Source organism: Leuciscus leuciscus, assembly GCF_965113295.1.
Source record: "Leuciscus leuciscus genome assembly, chromosome: 18".
In the NCBI taxonomy this organism is placed as follows: domain Eukaryota; kingdom Metazoa; phylum Chordata; class Actinopteri; order Cypriniformes; family Leuciscidae; genus Leuciscus; species Leuciscus leuciscus.
The window spans coordinates 18,989,952-19,004,081 of NC_138742.1; the positions used below are offsets into that span (position 1 = coordinate 18,989,952).

A 14,130-nucleotide genomic window follows, 5' to 3' on the forward strand; every position below is an offset into this window, starting at 1 on the left:
TTTCCTTGACAAAACAAGGCAGTAACGGTAGAGTGGAGATGATATAGATTACACTATAAGAGAGCAGCTGAAGTATATTAAACTCTGAGGGGTCGTTTTCTTTGTGGAAATTATTTGTATGCCCCTTCTAGTGACCCCCTCCCCCCGCAGGTGATGGTCTGGAGGTCTCGCTCACATGGCATACAAGCGTCCTGAGGCATCTAAAGAGAAGCTGCAGCTGCATGGTAGAATACACTCAGGCCCATTGTTTCACTCGTTAGGGCGTCTCTTATGTAAAAACTGTTGACAATAGTGATCATTCGTGCTTGCATCAGTGCCAACCAAAGCACTGTGATTTCAGTAAACAGTTGCATGTCAAAATGTCAATCACTGACTGCCAAACCGATCATTTGAAGGTGTCTCTTCGATAGAAAACATGCAAAATACACCATTGACCTCTAAAATAAATGCTTGCATTTCTTGCCAGTAATGGTTTGTGGTCACTTCTTTTTATTTTATTCTAAATTTATTTATTTATTTGTTTATCCAGATGTAAACACAAGGCTGATTTTGTGTGCTGGATCCTCAAATTTTTAATTTCCAGGTCTCAAAATCTGATAAACAACATCTACCGCTGAAATACTTGAACATGGTAAGTGACATCCTGTTCTTTTGAACTGCATGTGGGATATTTAAAACTTTTAGAATGGAAGTCTCACATTGCATATTTGAACATATCATCATTACACATTGCCGTTTACTTTATTATAGGCCTGCCGCCTATAAAAACATGTGCAACCTTGTTGTGCAGTTTTATAATTGACCTAAACAGGCCATTAGATGTAGATTATATATAACTATGGATACTGTTACATTAAACATAAGCATTGCATTTCCAGTGCCATCTCTTTAAATATCTCTTTGAAATCATTATGTTATATTTTTCTCAATTTGACCAAGGCTAAGAGAGTTTGCCATGCTGAGAGTTTGTATGGATCTTTCCTTTGATGTCATGGTGATAGTGCAAACCTGTCTCATTCATACTTAGTTCTTGCCCGTAAGTTCTGACCGCACAAGATAGACTGAGAAAAATCACACACCATCACCAGCAGAAAATATTGAAGTCACCTTGTCCAGTGCTATCACGATAACCTTGAATCCTTGAAAGGGATGAGTCATGGTCATAAATCTCTGCGATAAGATCTACAGGTTTTAATGACAACAAAAAGAAGCTGCATTTGTCCAAGATTTGGATCTAAAAATGGGTATTATGGGTGCCTGAATAATTCAGTGTTTTGTAGGCTAGATTAAGAAGATTAAGACTATTTCTCTGTCTCTTCCTTTCTCTTCCTTTCTATCCTCTCTAATACTTGATATTCATATTCACTATCATAGCTTAAAAACGTTACATATAACGTATATAAATACATTATTTAATTTATTTTTTTGCATGTCAGCACATGACTGACCTCCAGCACTGAAATGTGGTTGAAATAATGTCATTTGTTGTTTCAACTAAAAAAAACCCATTGAAACAACATTTAATGCTAGATGGTTTTACCAAGATGTACGTTAAACCGATGATGTCTTCAACAGCATACAAAAGAAATGACTGCCTTTTAAATTATTATTATGATCAGTAGGCTATTATTTTTTTATTATATTTTGATCATATAAGACCTTTTCAAAACTAAAAAATTATGTTAAAATATAATTATTATAATTATAGGGAAGGACACTATTGCACAAATGCAGACTGTACATTAACCTGCACAGCTACTGCCAAAAAAAGTGAATACGTGGCCATGAAACATTAATTTGAGAATTACTTTATACCTTTATATTATCTTAAAACTTCTGCTAACAAAAACAGTTCATTACAATGTACAAAATAATCGGCCTAGCAACTAGACGACCACTGCAACTATATTACAGTAATATTAATAGACTACTGAAGTCTTCTGAGGTCATGATGGTGCAAGTTGTGTTTGTATGTAACAAGACTGTCTGTTGAGTGATACAAGAAACATACAGAAAGTAGCGCCCGTTTGGGAAACTCTAAAAGGCTTAATGTTAAAAAAATGCTTAACTTGGCTTAATGTACTAAGACAGTGGCATTAACAGACCAAACTCAGTAAACACCTTATTAATAAAGCATATTTGTACAGAAAAGTAGATAAGCCCAGAATATGAACGCAACACGTTTAATTGCACGTTAAGCGTTTTTCTCCCATAGAAAACCATAAAGAAAACATTTAATGTGGCTTAATGTACTAAGACAGTGATATTAACAGACTAAATTCAGTAAACACCTAATTAATAAACCATACTATGAACAGAAAAGCAGATGAGCCCAGAATATGAATGCAATTGCACTACACGTTAAGCGTTTTCCTCCCATAGAAACAGTTATAAAGAAAACGCTTAATGTGGCTTAATAAAGACAGTGATATGAAAAGAGCAAATTCTGTACACACCTTATTAATAAACCATTTAATTACACACGTTTTTCTCCCATATAGAAAACCTTATGCATCGTTAAGCGTTTTCTTTATAATGATTTTTTATATGGGAGGAAAACATGGGTAATTAAACGTGTTGCGTTCATATTCTGGGCTCAATTTGCTTTTCTGTACATAGTATACTTTATTAGTGTGGTGTTTGCTGAGTTTGGTCAGTTAATATCACTGTCTTTGTACATTAGGCCTAAGTGTTTTCTTTAACAGTTTTCTATGGGAGGAAAACGCTTCACGTGTAATTAAACGCGCCGTGTTCATATTCCGGGCTCATCTGCTTTTCTGTACATAGTATAGCCTACTTAATTAGAATGATGTGCACTGAGTTTGGTCTTTTAATATCTCTGTCTTAGTACATTAAGCCACGTTAAGCGTTTTTCACGTTTTAGAATGCCCCGCCAGTTTCAGTTACCCGGATGAGCGAACTGCATGGACGACGACCAATTGACCAATCAGAACCGAGTATTCCAGAGCGCCGTGCAATGAAATTAAATAATTAAGGAGATGACTAAACCAGCATGATATTGTTTGAATATGCAGCACAAAGCCAGACTAATGTGAGGCTGTTAGACCCTGCAGGAAAACACACTCGGTGCTGCGAGAGTCAGTGACGCAGAAAGTAGATGTGTGAGTAAAGTTTGTTTCGAAGGCAGACAGGTAAACTGTCCCGGTAAGAAGGCAGCGCCGCAGGCTCCTGCAGAGAAGTGTGAGATAAAAGCAGATGGCAGAAAGGGCAGGAAAAATGGAACAGGAGGGGGTTGCTGCCGTTTCACCGCAAAAAAATCCGGGGACATGGCAGACGGTCAGCATGAGGTGGGTTAGAAAGACCCTATAGCAGCAGTTTGCATGGCCATGAACACTGCTTTACCATATAGTACACGGAGAACATCACAACAAACGCATGCAACGTTTTTCTACTATTAAGATGTAAAGGTATGACGCACTTTTCATTTTGATCTGTTTATTGTTCAGAATGAATTGACTGATGTTCAGAAAACTACTTGTGCACTTCAGTGTGTATGACCATCATTCAAATGAACACCTCCAGAATCAGACGTGCCATGGTAGAGGTTTATCTCTAGTCATTGTCATGCTGCAGGTTATTGTGATAATGAGTTACTGATGTTATAATTGTAGATATAGCGGTATACTGATTATGATACTGAGGGTATTAAACACTTACATGAATAATTGTACAGCATTCTTTCAGCATTACCTCACTATAGTTATACTGTCTGTACTGTAAATTCTTATAGGGGTGCTAAATTAATCTATTAGTCCTAATATATTCCACCTGAAAAGGGACGGCATATAGATCTAGCAATTATGAGATCATATAAAAATGTTCTGTGCAATATATCAGTTTCCGAAGCTTAAAAAAGGTATTTTTCTTGCTATACATTTTAAGCACTTAAAATTGATAGATTTGAAGGTGCTTAATACTGGAAGTTTGTTAATTATTGAAACAGCAGTTGAATCTAGATCTATATGAATATCTAGCTGATCATTTAAAGCCAAAGAGTATATTTATGGAGTTCCTGAATCTATGTTGTATAGTCCTGGAATACATAAATAGTATTAAGCACTGTACATTTATGGATTGTTTTGTATGCTCCGTATTCACATTATTACTGTCAGTTACCCATCAAGGCTGACAAACAGTTTCGCACCACTTTGGCAGTCATATAACAGTTCTTGTAATTGGCAGATCAGTCTGCGGACTCCATTACAGATGAATGAGATGGTGATTTTTGTACTGTAAAAAAACAAAAAACATCAAGCCACAGTCATTTCTGTTTCACAGTCTTTTCTCTTCTGCCATCTCTGCCTTTTCAATTCAGATATTTCTAACTACAGTACTTGTATCCAGTCAGTGAAGTGCTTTGAAAAGCCCACCAGAAGGCAATCTCACATTTTTTTTGTCCCTATTTCATAGGCTTCCAAGTCCTGGTCCTGGAAAGCCGTGATTTGTCCAGGTTTTGGCTCCAGCCTGGGTTTTAACACCTGATGAATCAGGTAATCTCATCCTCTGACTGTAAGAAGTTAGGTTAAGACAGTGATAAGGGGAGGATTTAGTGCCAGGCAGGAGGAAGACCAAGAGGACAATGCAGCCATCCAGAATCAGAACTAGCAATCCTTTCCACGCTGGTCTTTTGCTGGTTTTACAGCACCGCCATCACTCCTCACACGCTGTTCTTGTCTGGGAGCTCAGCCTCGGGGGTGCGGGGGAAGTAGACGGTGGTCTTGTGCTCTTCGTAACGGTCAATGTGCTTGAGGTGGACGACCATGTGCAGGGCGTAAGCCAACACAAGTAGCAGAATCAGAGATGTGATTAGGCCCATCAAGATGGCTGGAGTGAAGAAAGTCGCACAGTCACTTGCTGAAGCAAACTTGTTGGACTGGACATTAAAGGCCTGGATCTGAAAAAGAAAAAGTTACAAAATAAATGTTTTCTGTCAGAGAAAGTTGTAAAAAATGTATTGTGAACCTATACATGAACTAAATCTGGGTCTGTCTGTTGACTGATAGAAATGTCTTAACCCCTTATTTACACTGCACACGTCTGCGGCGCATTACGGCTCCGGCGAGGTTTTGTTCTGTCCTCCACGTGGTGCCAACTCACACCAGGAGCATATCAGAAGAGAAGTGACTGGATGCGCGAGACCACAAGATTTGCATGTCCGACGTTGTTTTTCTTGATATTTCATGTTTTTTCTTGTTTTTGTGGTTCTACAATGGTTAAGTTGGCTAAATGGTTACGTTTTGTCCAGTTTAATTGTGTTTATTGCTATGTCCTACTTTGTTGTGCTGTAGCCTACAGACAAAGTTAATGCACTTAAAAGTCCAGTTATTAAGGACAAGGATAAAAGATTTGTGTGTTTTAGTCTTTTAAAAATACATCCTCAATTATCTTGTATCTATATTTCACACACAGTGCCTTTGAGCAGGAGGAGAACACTGGCATTTGGACGCGGCGTCCGTCAAAAATAGACTAGGCGCCTATCTTTAGCAAAGCAGCGAGGAGAGCCACTTCTGGGACGCTTCTGAAACGTGCCACGACGCGGCAGGAATAAACCATAGACTGTAAAAAAAACACAAGCATTGACTAAGAGTGCCCTGGATGAGCTCCGGTGGCTGCGTCAGAGCCGTAATGCGCCGCAGACATGTGCTGTGTAAATAAGGGGTTAATAAATACAAAAATTTATTTTTAAATAAAGTTAATATGCTGAGTATTTTTGTTACGTTTTATGTTTATCGTCTTGAAATAAATGGACAACTTTGAATTTTGTAACACATCTCGCTGTTTTTTCTGCACTTTTTTTGTCATAAACAAATTTTTGAGATGCTGTGTCAAATTAAATACAGCAATGCTATGTGAACAGCCCCTTATGCAGTCTTAAAAATAAAGGTTTTTGCAGTGATTCCCTTTATGATTCCCGAGTGAACAGTTCTTAAAAGAACCATTTTTTCTTAGTTAAGAACATTTTAAAAAATCTAAAAACATTTTGTAGAATGTAAAGGTTCCATGGATGTGAAAGGTATGTTCATAGAACCATACATGTCCATATGCCATGTTATTTTTAAGAATGTACAGTTTTGTTAAACATTTTCTATAAATTAACAAAGTAATTTCCAAATACAATAATATCAGCAAAAACCACAGAGACTCTCAGAAATGCGTAATATCAGTAAACTTTTAAAAACACTCAAGCACTTTTCATGGCAGCTACCTGAAAATCCGTGAAAGTGATGTGCCAGTTTGCCGAGCTGTCAGTGTGGGAGCTGGGCACCAGTAGGGTGTCATATTTCTGTAAGCTGCTGACATGCTGGCAGTGGTAAGAATAGGTGGCGGGGGCATAGACCTCCGTGGCATTGAACGTGGCCTCATGAGTCCAGTTGTAGTGGATGTGAACACTGTCCAGAGTGAACCAGTTCTGGCTTACTGATTCGTAGAATGTGTTGGACATCTGAAGCCTTCAGAAAACAGACAAGAGGAAGTAATTATCAGCCCGTGAGGTTTTGTGTAAGCCTCTAAAGGATACGTCAAGATGAGTGAAGTAGAAGTAAAAGAGTGTTTTACCTGATGACAAGTCCCCTGATGTCTTCCAGATCGCCCAAATGCAATGATAGCCTATAAAAATGCAAGATTGTCATATACAGATATATAAATATATATAGTATATATAATACGTTCAAAAGTTTGGAGTCCATAAGATTTTTTTTTTTTTTTTTTTTTATTACAATTATAAGATTTTAAAATGTATAATTTGTTCACCTAGGCTGCATTTATTTGTAAAATATTACAATTTAAAATAACTGTTTTAAATTGTTATATATTTTAAAATGTATTTTTTTTTACATTGAACAGAATACTGCTTAATATTTTTGTGGGAACTGGGATGCATTTCTTTCTGGATTCTTTGATAATTAGTTTAAAAGAACAGCATGTATTTGACATTTTAATAAAATTATAAATGTCTTTACTGTCACTTTTGATCAAGTTAATGCATCCTCGCTGATTAAAACTATTAATTTCTTTTTTTTAAATCGTACTGACCCCCAATTTTCATCGGTACATGTATTCATGGGTTTCATCAGGTCCCTTTCCACAGGTGTATTAATCAAACACAATGCAGTCTGCATTCATAATCTAGGTGCTTGATTTTATACACCTGTGGAAAGGGACCTGATGAAACCCATGAATACATACATTTAGTTGGCTCCAGAGCCTCACATAAAATGTATTAAATTATCTGTAAATATTCAGTATCCACAAACATGAATTTAGTGGTATGTATGATGTCAGTTCACCTCACTCCAAAGTGTTGAAATACTTTTTACATTTTGAAGAATATAGCTATTATTTTATTATCTTTCTTTTAAATAAATGCCACTTGGTTTGATATTTTGTTAATTATTTTGTTATATATCAAGATTGTATTTTAATACACAGTGTAAAAGTCTAAAAACACCTTTTAGGGCCATTGTATATACCACAAAATGTTACTGAATCTGTGGCAGAAAGAGTTTACGAGAATACTTACGTAGCCTTTTCCTTTGTACAAACAGAGCCTTTGGTGTCTACTTGTGCATTGGGTCCGAACACCCTCTCTGTGAGGTCCAGGAAAGTGTTGTTCCTATATCGAATAGCCAGTCTCTTAGCTTTGAAGAGGATGCATATCTTGCCGTTGTAAGCTACAGTCAGTGGGGAGTAGGGTCCCGAGCTGGTAGACTGTAGTAACTTCCGTTTGGTTCTGGGCTGGGCATGCAGATGCCACCCGTAAGGCTGTTTGAAAATGATAACAAGACAAACTAAGCGATGATGTATGAAACGTGCATTATTGATGGGCTTCTCTGATCTCAAATGTTTTCTTATAAAAGGAAACGCTCAGGCTTAAGATAGCAGATGACAGATATTTCCTAATATGTTAGTTCTAAATCCATCATTGTGTTGTTGGTCTTGTAGGATGCTGGGTAAATTAAGGCAGAGATGTTGCTTATGGAAGCCAAGGTCACATTGACTATCAGGGAAAATGCAATACCTGCAGTATTCTTCTGAGTGGGTTTTCAGCTGCAGGCGAATAGCTCTCCTCGTGTGAGGCACTTGGACTCTCAACATGTTCTCCAGCTGCATCACAAAATGTTGAAATAGGACAATGGGGGAGATGGCATGGTGAGTTCTTTCAGCACAGAAAATCACCATATTTTTAAGCACATGAAGTGAATATGCAAAAAAAAGTTTCATTTCTGCGGTATGAAAGTATACATTTAAAAAGAGATCTAAAAGATAAAACTTATAGAACATTACAATCAGCACAGTATGTAATAGAACCACACTAGTATATTGTTTATTTCAATCCGAGATGATATTCCATTTGCATTAGCTTCTAATAAACTTTTAAATAAAAGCTAATGCTTAATCTGTCATTATACAAGAGCTAGTTCCAGTTCTCATTTGATTGGCGGTGGGATTATTCAGTGACTATTTCTACGGGTTAAATCATTACACCAGTGGGGGGTGATATAAGGGGGGTGATTTCCGGCAACTGATTTGCTCAAAAACAGTTTTATTCAGAAATGGTTTTCGTTAGTAAGTCATTGAATTGTTCACTCAACCAATTCGTTCAAAACACTGTTTCATTCAGGAATGAAACTCCACTGCTGTATGTTATTCGGAGACATAACTGCTGTGGCTTCGTTTGGAAGTATTTTCGCTAATGGAGCAAATATAGTAACTTAAAGTTCCCCTGTGGTGAAAATCAAGATTTTAAATGTTGTTTATATGTCTATGTGGTGTTTTTAATATGCTTTGACAAACCATGTGCAAATTCATAAGTCAACACCATTGCTGAGTATTTTCTCTTTAAAACCACAGTGATCTAAAGACAGTCTCAAAAACTCGGTTTGAAATCGCTGGTGTTTCTGACGTCACAAACTACCTTATAACCAATCACGTCAAGTGTGGTCGTCAACAAGTGGCTCTCTGAGCTGGTGTGAGTGGGTGGAGGCGGGGCTAATTTACATTCATAGAACCGCCTATACTAAATGAGGCAAGGGTGTAGAGTTACATTCAAGCTATTTTAAGGCATGAAGAATATTTTCAAGGAATTCTTTTTTTAATTATGTAATTATGGTGATCAAAGATGAGTTTTAAGGGATACAATTATTGACTATAGGCCAGGGGACTTTAAAATATTGTGTCTAAAATTTAAATTACGGTATATTAACTTCTTTTTTATTAAATGTAGCATATAAACAGTTTCATTTGACTTGGCAGGTTACGCAATGCTCAATAATGCAATGTAAATAAATAAATAAATAGATAAACAAGTTTGACAAAACACTCACACTCAGCAGAAAATGAGATTACTATATTTAAAAGAAGCTGAAGGCAAGCTGAAAAGCATAACTGCCATGAAGGTAATAGATACTGACCTGTTCTAATTCTCACAGCTTGATATGGTGGGACCTCCGAGCTGTAATGGAAAAACAAAGCAAAACAAAAAGTGGGTTGATCTCTTTGTGTCAGGCTGTGGCCTACTTATCAACCTCTAAGACAGATTTCCCATAGATCCACTCAGCTTGATGCACCAGTCACGCATGACCACAAGTCTGACATCTTCAGGCCAGATTAGTGTCTCAGGAGATGACAAGACATTTAGTCGAATGTCATGATTCTCACGTGCTTAGCACCTTGACTCCATCAACAAAGTGGGGGCTAAAAATTACTTAATGGCACCTTACGTGTATATACGCACATGTATATTTATCTTGTGTCACCTCATCCCTCACGCTGGAACTTGCTGGATTATCCTAAGATGAACCATTTATACATCTAATCACAGAGATAATGAGCTTGGCGGACGATCTCCTAAAACCTTATTAAGAATCTGCTGCCCTATCTGGGAGAAGGTTTCCTGCTGTGTGAATGTGTTGACATCCAGGGCTGGATCTAGATTCAGGCCTGTTCACCTGCAGCAAAGTCAGCAGGGTGTGTGATTGTGAACGAGAGCATCAGATGACCCTGGCTCTCTCTCTTTAGGTCCATCTCTTACGTACTACACCACCCCACCCCACCCACCTCTACTACACTGGAATTTAGTGCTTAGAGCTTTGTGATCATGTAAGAGATTAAAGAATACAGCAAAACATCAGATGTGTGGGGAAAATAAACAGATTACTGCATGAAGCATTTAAGTTCATTCAGTTCTTAAGCGTGATATGAGCATTGAATCAACAGTGATGTGGCACATTGACTCATAAAGCCCCTATAATCCAATCAAATGCAGGTGCGAAAACCAAAAAAATGACATATGAAGAGCTCTAAAAGTACAGTTGTACAGTTTTTTCTTCTTTCCGGGTAGTTCTGCTAAAAAATAAGAACAATGTAAGCACAGCAAATATGGTCTACACGGCCCTGCTGAGGAGTGTGTGTGCACGAGGAGTGACTCTCGCCTTTGTTCTAATGCCAGTTTACCGAGGTCAGCAGCTGAGGACTGCGCTGCTGTCATTGGTTATGGCTGGACACAGTAGCCTAAGTGCTGAATTGAGCATTTATGTAATGAAAAGCAGCGCTCACACTATGTCTTCACCTCACTGGCGCTTTCAGAGCTCAATATCATCTTTTGCATATATAGATTATCTGATTAGCATACAGATTAGCACAGTACACTAGCACAGTACTCTACAAACACAACAATGCTTTAAAATAGATGTGTCTGTTAAATGTTAATAAGATTATAGCCTTTGGTCTAATTCCACTTGCTGCCATTCTTGACTGTCTGTTTTGGTCTACATAGGCACTGACCCTGAGAAACTTGAGGAGGGTTGTAAACCACTCAACACTTTTTACTCATAAGACACATTTCTGGACTAACAAGATCCCTAATGTTTTAACAGCCTGCAATGCTGCTCTTATCCCTATAAATCCTAAGCTTTAGATTCTATCTAGGGAGGGATGGGCAAGTTGGTAGGTTGTTTACCATAGCTGCAGTTTACAGAAATAAAGAAAGACATTCAATCTCAATCTTATAATATATTCACATTTAGTAATCATATATTTGCATATAAAGGCATCAATAATTCTAGGAGGTTATATATATATATATATATATATATATATATATATATATATATATATACACACACACAAAAGAATAACCACTTCTTTAAATGTAATTTTGGCTCTTTGATCAAATTAAAAATAACAAAAACCTCAACTTGTATCTTATTCATATCAAACAATTACAATACTAATAAAAACCCATAAAGAAATGTATCATGTGACAAATCAGGCATCATCCAGGCAAAAAGATAAACTACATTTTTACGTTTGCTGATGTTTAACTTAACAGTAGACACTTTTTGTAAATCTCATTTAAAATATACAAAATTAGTTATTTGATTACACGCACAAAACAGCTGTAAAATTTAAAATGTGTATTTAAAAAAAAAAAAATTGTGAAACTTTTGGGGAAATTTGAACATTTAAATTTAGATTTAAACTAATTCTATCCTGTGTTGTGAGCAATTAGATTACTCATAACTAGTATTATATTTGTATATAATATTACCCACTCCCAAATCCAATAATATCAGATAAGTCAATAATTTGTAAATAAATAAATGTAACTAAATTAACATATTTATGATATTCCAGCTTTGATATGAGTAAAGGAATTCAGCAACTGTACAATAACAATAAACTGACTGAGTATATTCAAAGATGCTCATATAGCCAGAGCCATCTGAATCTCACTTCTTTCTTTTGTTTCTTGGAGTAGCATCTGTAAACTGACTCCTACAGACACTGGATAGGGTCTGCCTGCTGTCCCATTGTCATAGCCATGTTTGAATGTCTTGTACTTACAGAGAAGAAAAACTGCAGCAAAACCACAACACACTCTGAATCTAGAGCCCACGTACGTCAAATGAATTTATGAGTTCCACGAATTCTCGTTTAGCATTTTCCTAATAAAGCGCATTTTCTTGGTGTCTCTTGCCCACTGTAAAAGACTAAGACAGTGCATCAGCTGCACAGCATCACTGCCCCATTCCCCCTCCCAACGCTAGAGCTGAAAGCGCAGCTCTTACCTCCTGTCCAGGATCGCAGGCACTTGATCGAAGGGCAAAGACAGAGAGATAAACACACACAGTAACAGGGAAAAAAACAGGAAAAGCTTGTGTTTAGCCATTGAGACAATCTGACGAGACTGCCAGAGATGAGGTCTGCTTCATAATCTGCTCTGAACGCACATCCCTAAACCTGGGCTCTCTGACGGGCGGCCCTAGCAGCCAATCAGCGGGCAGGGGGGAGATAATCGTGCGTCATTCGCCTCACAGCCTTCATTCTTGCAGCCTTTCTCTCCCCCCACACCCTCTCTCTCTCTCTCTCTCTCACACACACACACACACACACACACACACTCTTCTGCCCCTCCCCTATCATTTTTCTCTCTCTTCTGCACCCTCTGTCTCATACAAACATACAGTTGCTGCCGGCCAACCTCAAGCAAAGGGGTTTATGTGTTTCAATGCTAGTCCTAGGAGCCTAGTTTCATAAGCACTTGATATCTGGCATGCCTAAAAATTAGTTGAGAGCGTGAAATTGTTTAAAAGCAGAATTAAATGTCATGACAACTGACCTCAATTTACACTGAAAGCTTTGATAACCAAAATTAACCAAACAGTAGAAACCTCTACACCTTATCAACCTCCATTGTGCATAGCATAATGACCTTAAAGGGATAATACACCCAAATTTGTTTTACTCACCCTTATGTCGTTTCGAACCTCTATTACTTTTTTCTTCTTCTGTGGAACACAAAAGAAGATATTCTGAAATGTTTTTATCCATAAAACAACATTGGACCCCATTGACTTTCATGGTATGACATGCTTTAAAAAAGCAAGAGATTAAATACTGAACTAGAGGAAAAAGTTCTCTGTTTATGGTCTACATCTTGTTATCTAGATTTGTATTGTGTAAATGAATGCCAGCAGAGTGGTTTTAGTGAGCCAAGTGGGTCATTTGCCCCTTGTCTCGAATGTGCTTACGGTGTGATTGATAAGCAGAGTGACAACTGTCAGTCATCTTCATTGGGTAAGACAGACCTATTTTAATGTCGCCTTCACAGGCCTTAATACAGTAAAATGCAGCGTAGACAGATGTTAACAATGTGTTGTGCTGCTTTTACTCATAATGGTAGAAGTAAAATCATGAAACGTGCAAATAGCTTCCCTTTGTCACTCAGACTGCAGAAAATGCAGAACATGTTTTTTTTGTTTTTTTTTATCTAAGGATAAACTACTAACACTTGAGGGGCCGTATGAAACAAATTTGAGGCCAAATTTAGTTTGCAGTTTAAGACGCCTAATGTTAGGGCTGTACTCAACCAAAGAAAATCTTGGTCGACTGAAGTCCTGAAATTTTCGACTAAAAATGACATTAGAAAAAAATAAAACGTTAAATTAATTAGCTGCGCACTGTGCGCAGTACTTGGTAGCCTTGTTGTCCGCCTAAATGAATTATAAATAAACAAACAACTAGTAGGCTATTTGCAGTATATTAAATCGTTTTTGACCTAATTATTTTGCACTGAAATGAGTCTGACACTCGAGTCTGTCGGCTCTGACAGCGTTGCATCACGTGCACCTGCGCAATATCATAGCTTATGATTTCCGAAAATAGTACTATGTTGTCAACTAGTGATATCATCACAAGAACTGTTGAGGAATATGCAACACAATTTAGACAATTATTTTTGTCATATGTTATAATAATAAGTTATAACTGTCAGACACTATCATTTCACCGTGCATGTCCTCGCACCGAGCGAGGCTGAACATGAGCTCAGCTTCGCAGCTGAGACACGAATAGACTATTAACTTAAAGCTTTTACTCTTAATAAACACAAAAGGCACGTCCACTTTAATAAAAAAAAGAATATTTATTAAACAAACCAGATCAAGAGCAGAAACGAAATAAAGTGCATAACTGAAAAATAAAGCATCCTAGGCTCAAAACTAACACAACCACAGCACAGCGCAATTGCGCATTAGGCTCCAAATAAAAAATAAAAAAGTTAGGTTATCACACAAAAACACTGAAATATGCTAATTCTGATATGTTCAT

The 14,130-nt window shown here is 37.3% G+C and overlaps 1 protein-coding gene across 1 annotated transcript; it reads right to left on the reverse strand.

Annotated features, from left to right (window-relative positions):
• Positions 1–3,439: 3,439 nt before the first annotated feature.
• Positions 3,440–12,769, reverse strand: atp6ap1lb (ATPase H+ transporting accessory protein 1 like b). Its single transcript, XM_082146344.1, has 7 exons — positions 12,090–12,769; positions 9,432–9,472; positions 8,039–8,124; positions 7,541–7,782; positions 6,577–6,627; positions 6,227–6,470; positions 3,440–4,915 (listed from the first exon to the last, which is right to left on the reverse strand). The coding sequence occupies exons 1-7, from the start codon at positions 12,188–12,190 to the stop codon at positions 4,679–4,681; spliced, it is 1,002 nt and encodes a 333-aa protein (XP_082002470.1). The 5' UTR covers positions 12,191–12,769; the 3' UTR covers positions 3,440–4,678.
• Between the last annotated feature and the right edge of the window lie 1,361 nt (positions 12,770–14,130).

Excerpts from the sequence above, each read along its gene's own strand:
- atp6ap1lb (XM_082146344.1), bottom strand. The coding sequence starts at position 12,190 with ATGGCTAAACACAAGCTTTTCCTGTTTTTTTCCCTGTTACTGTGTGTG. Across the intron at positions 7,783-8,038 it reads CACTCAGAAGAATACTGCAG|CCTTACGGGTGGCATCTGCA; the intron begins GTATTGCATTTT and ends ATTTTCAAACAG. Across the intron at positions 6,628-7,540 it reads TGTACAAAGGAAAAGGCTAC|GCTATCATTGCATTTGGGCG; the intron begins GTAAGTATTCTC and ends GCATTTTTATAG.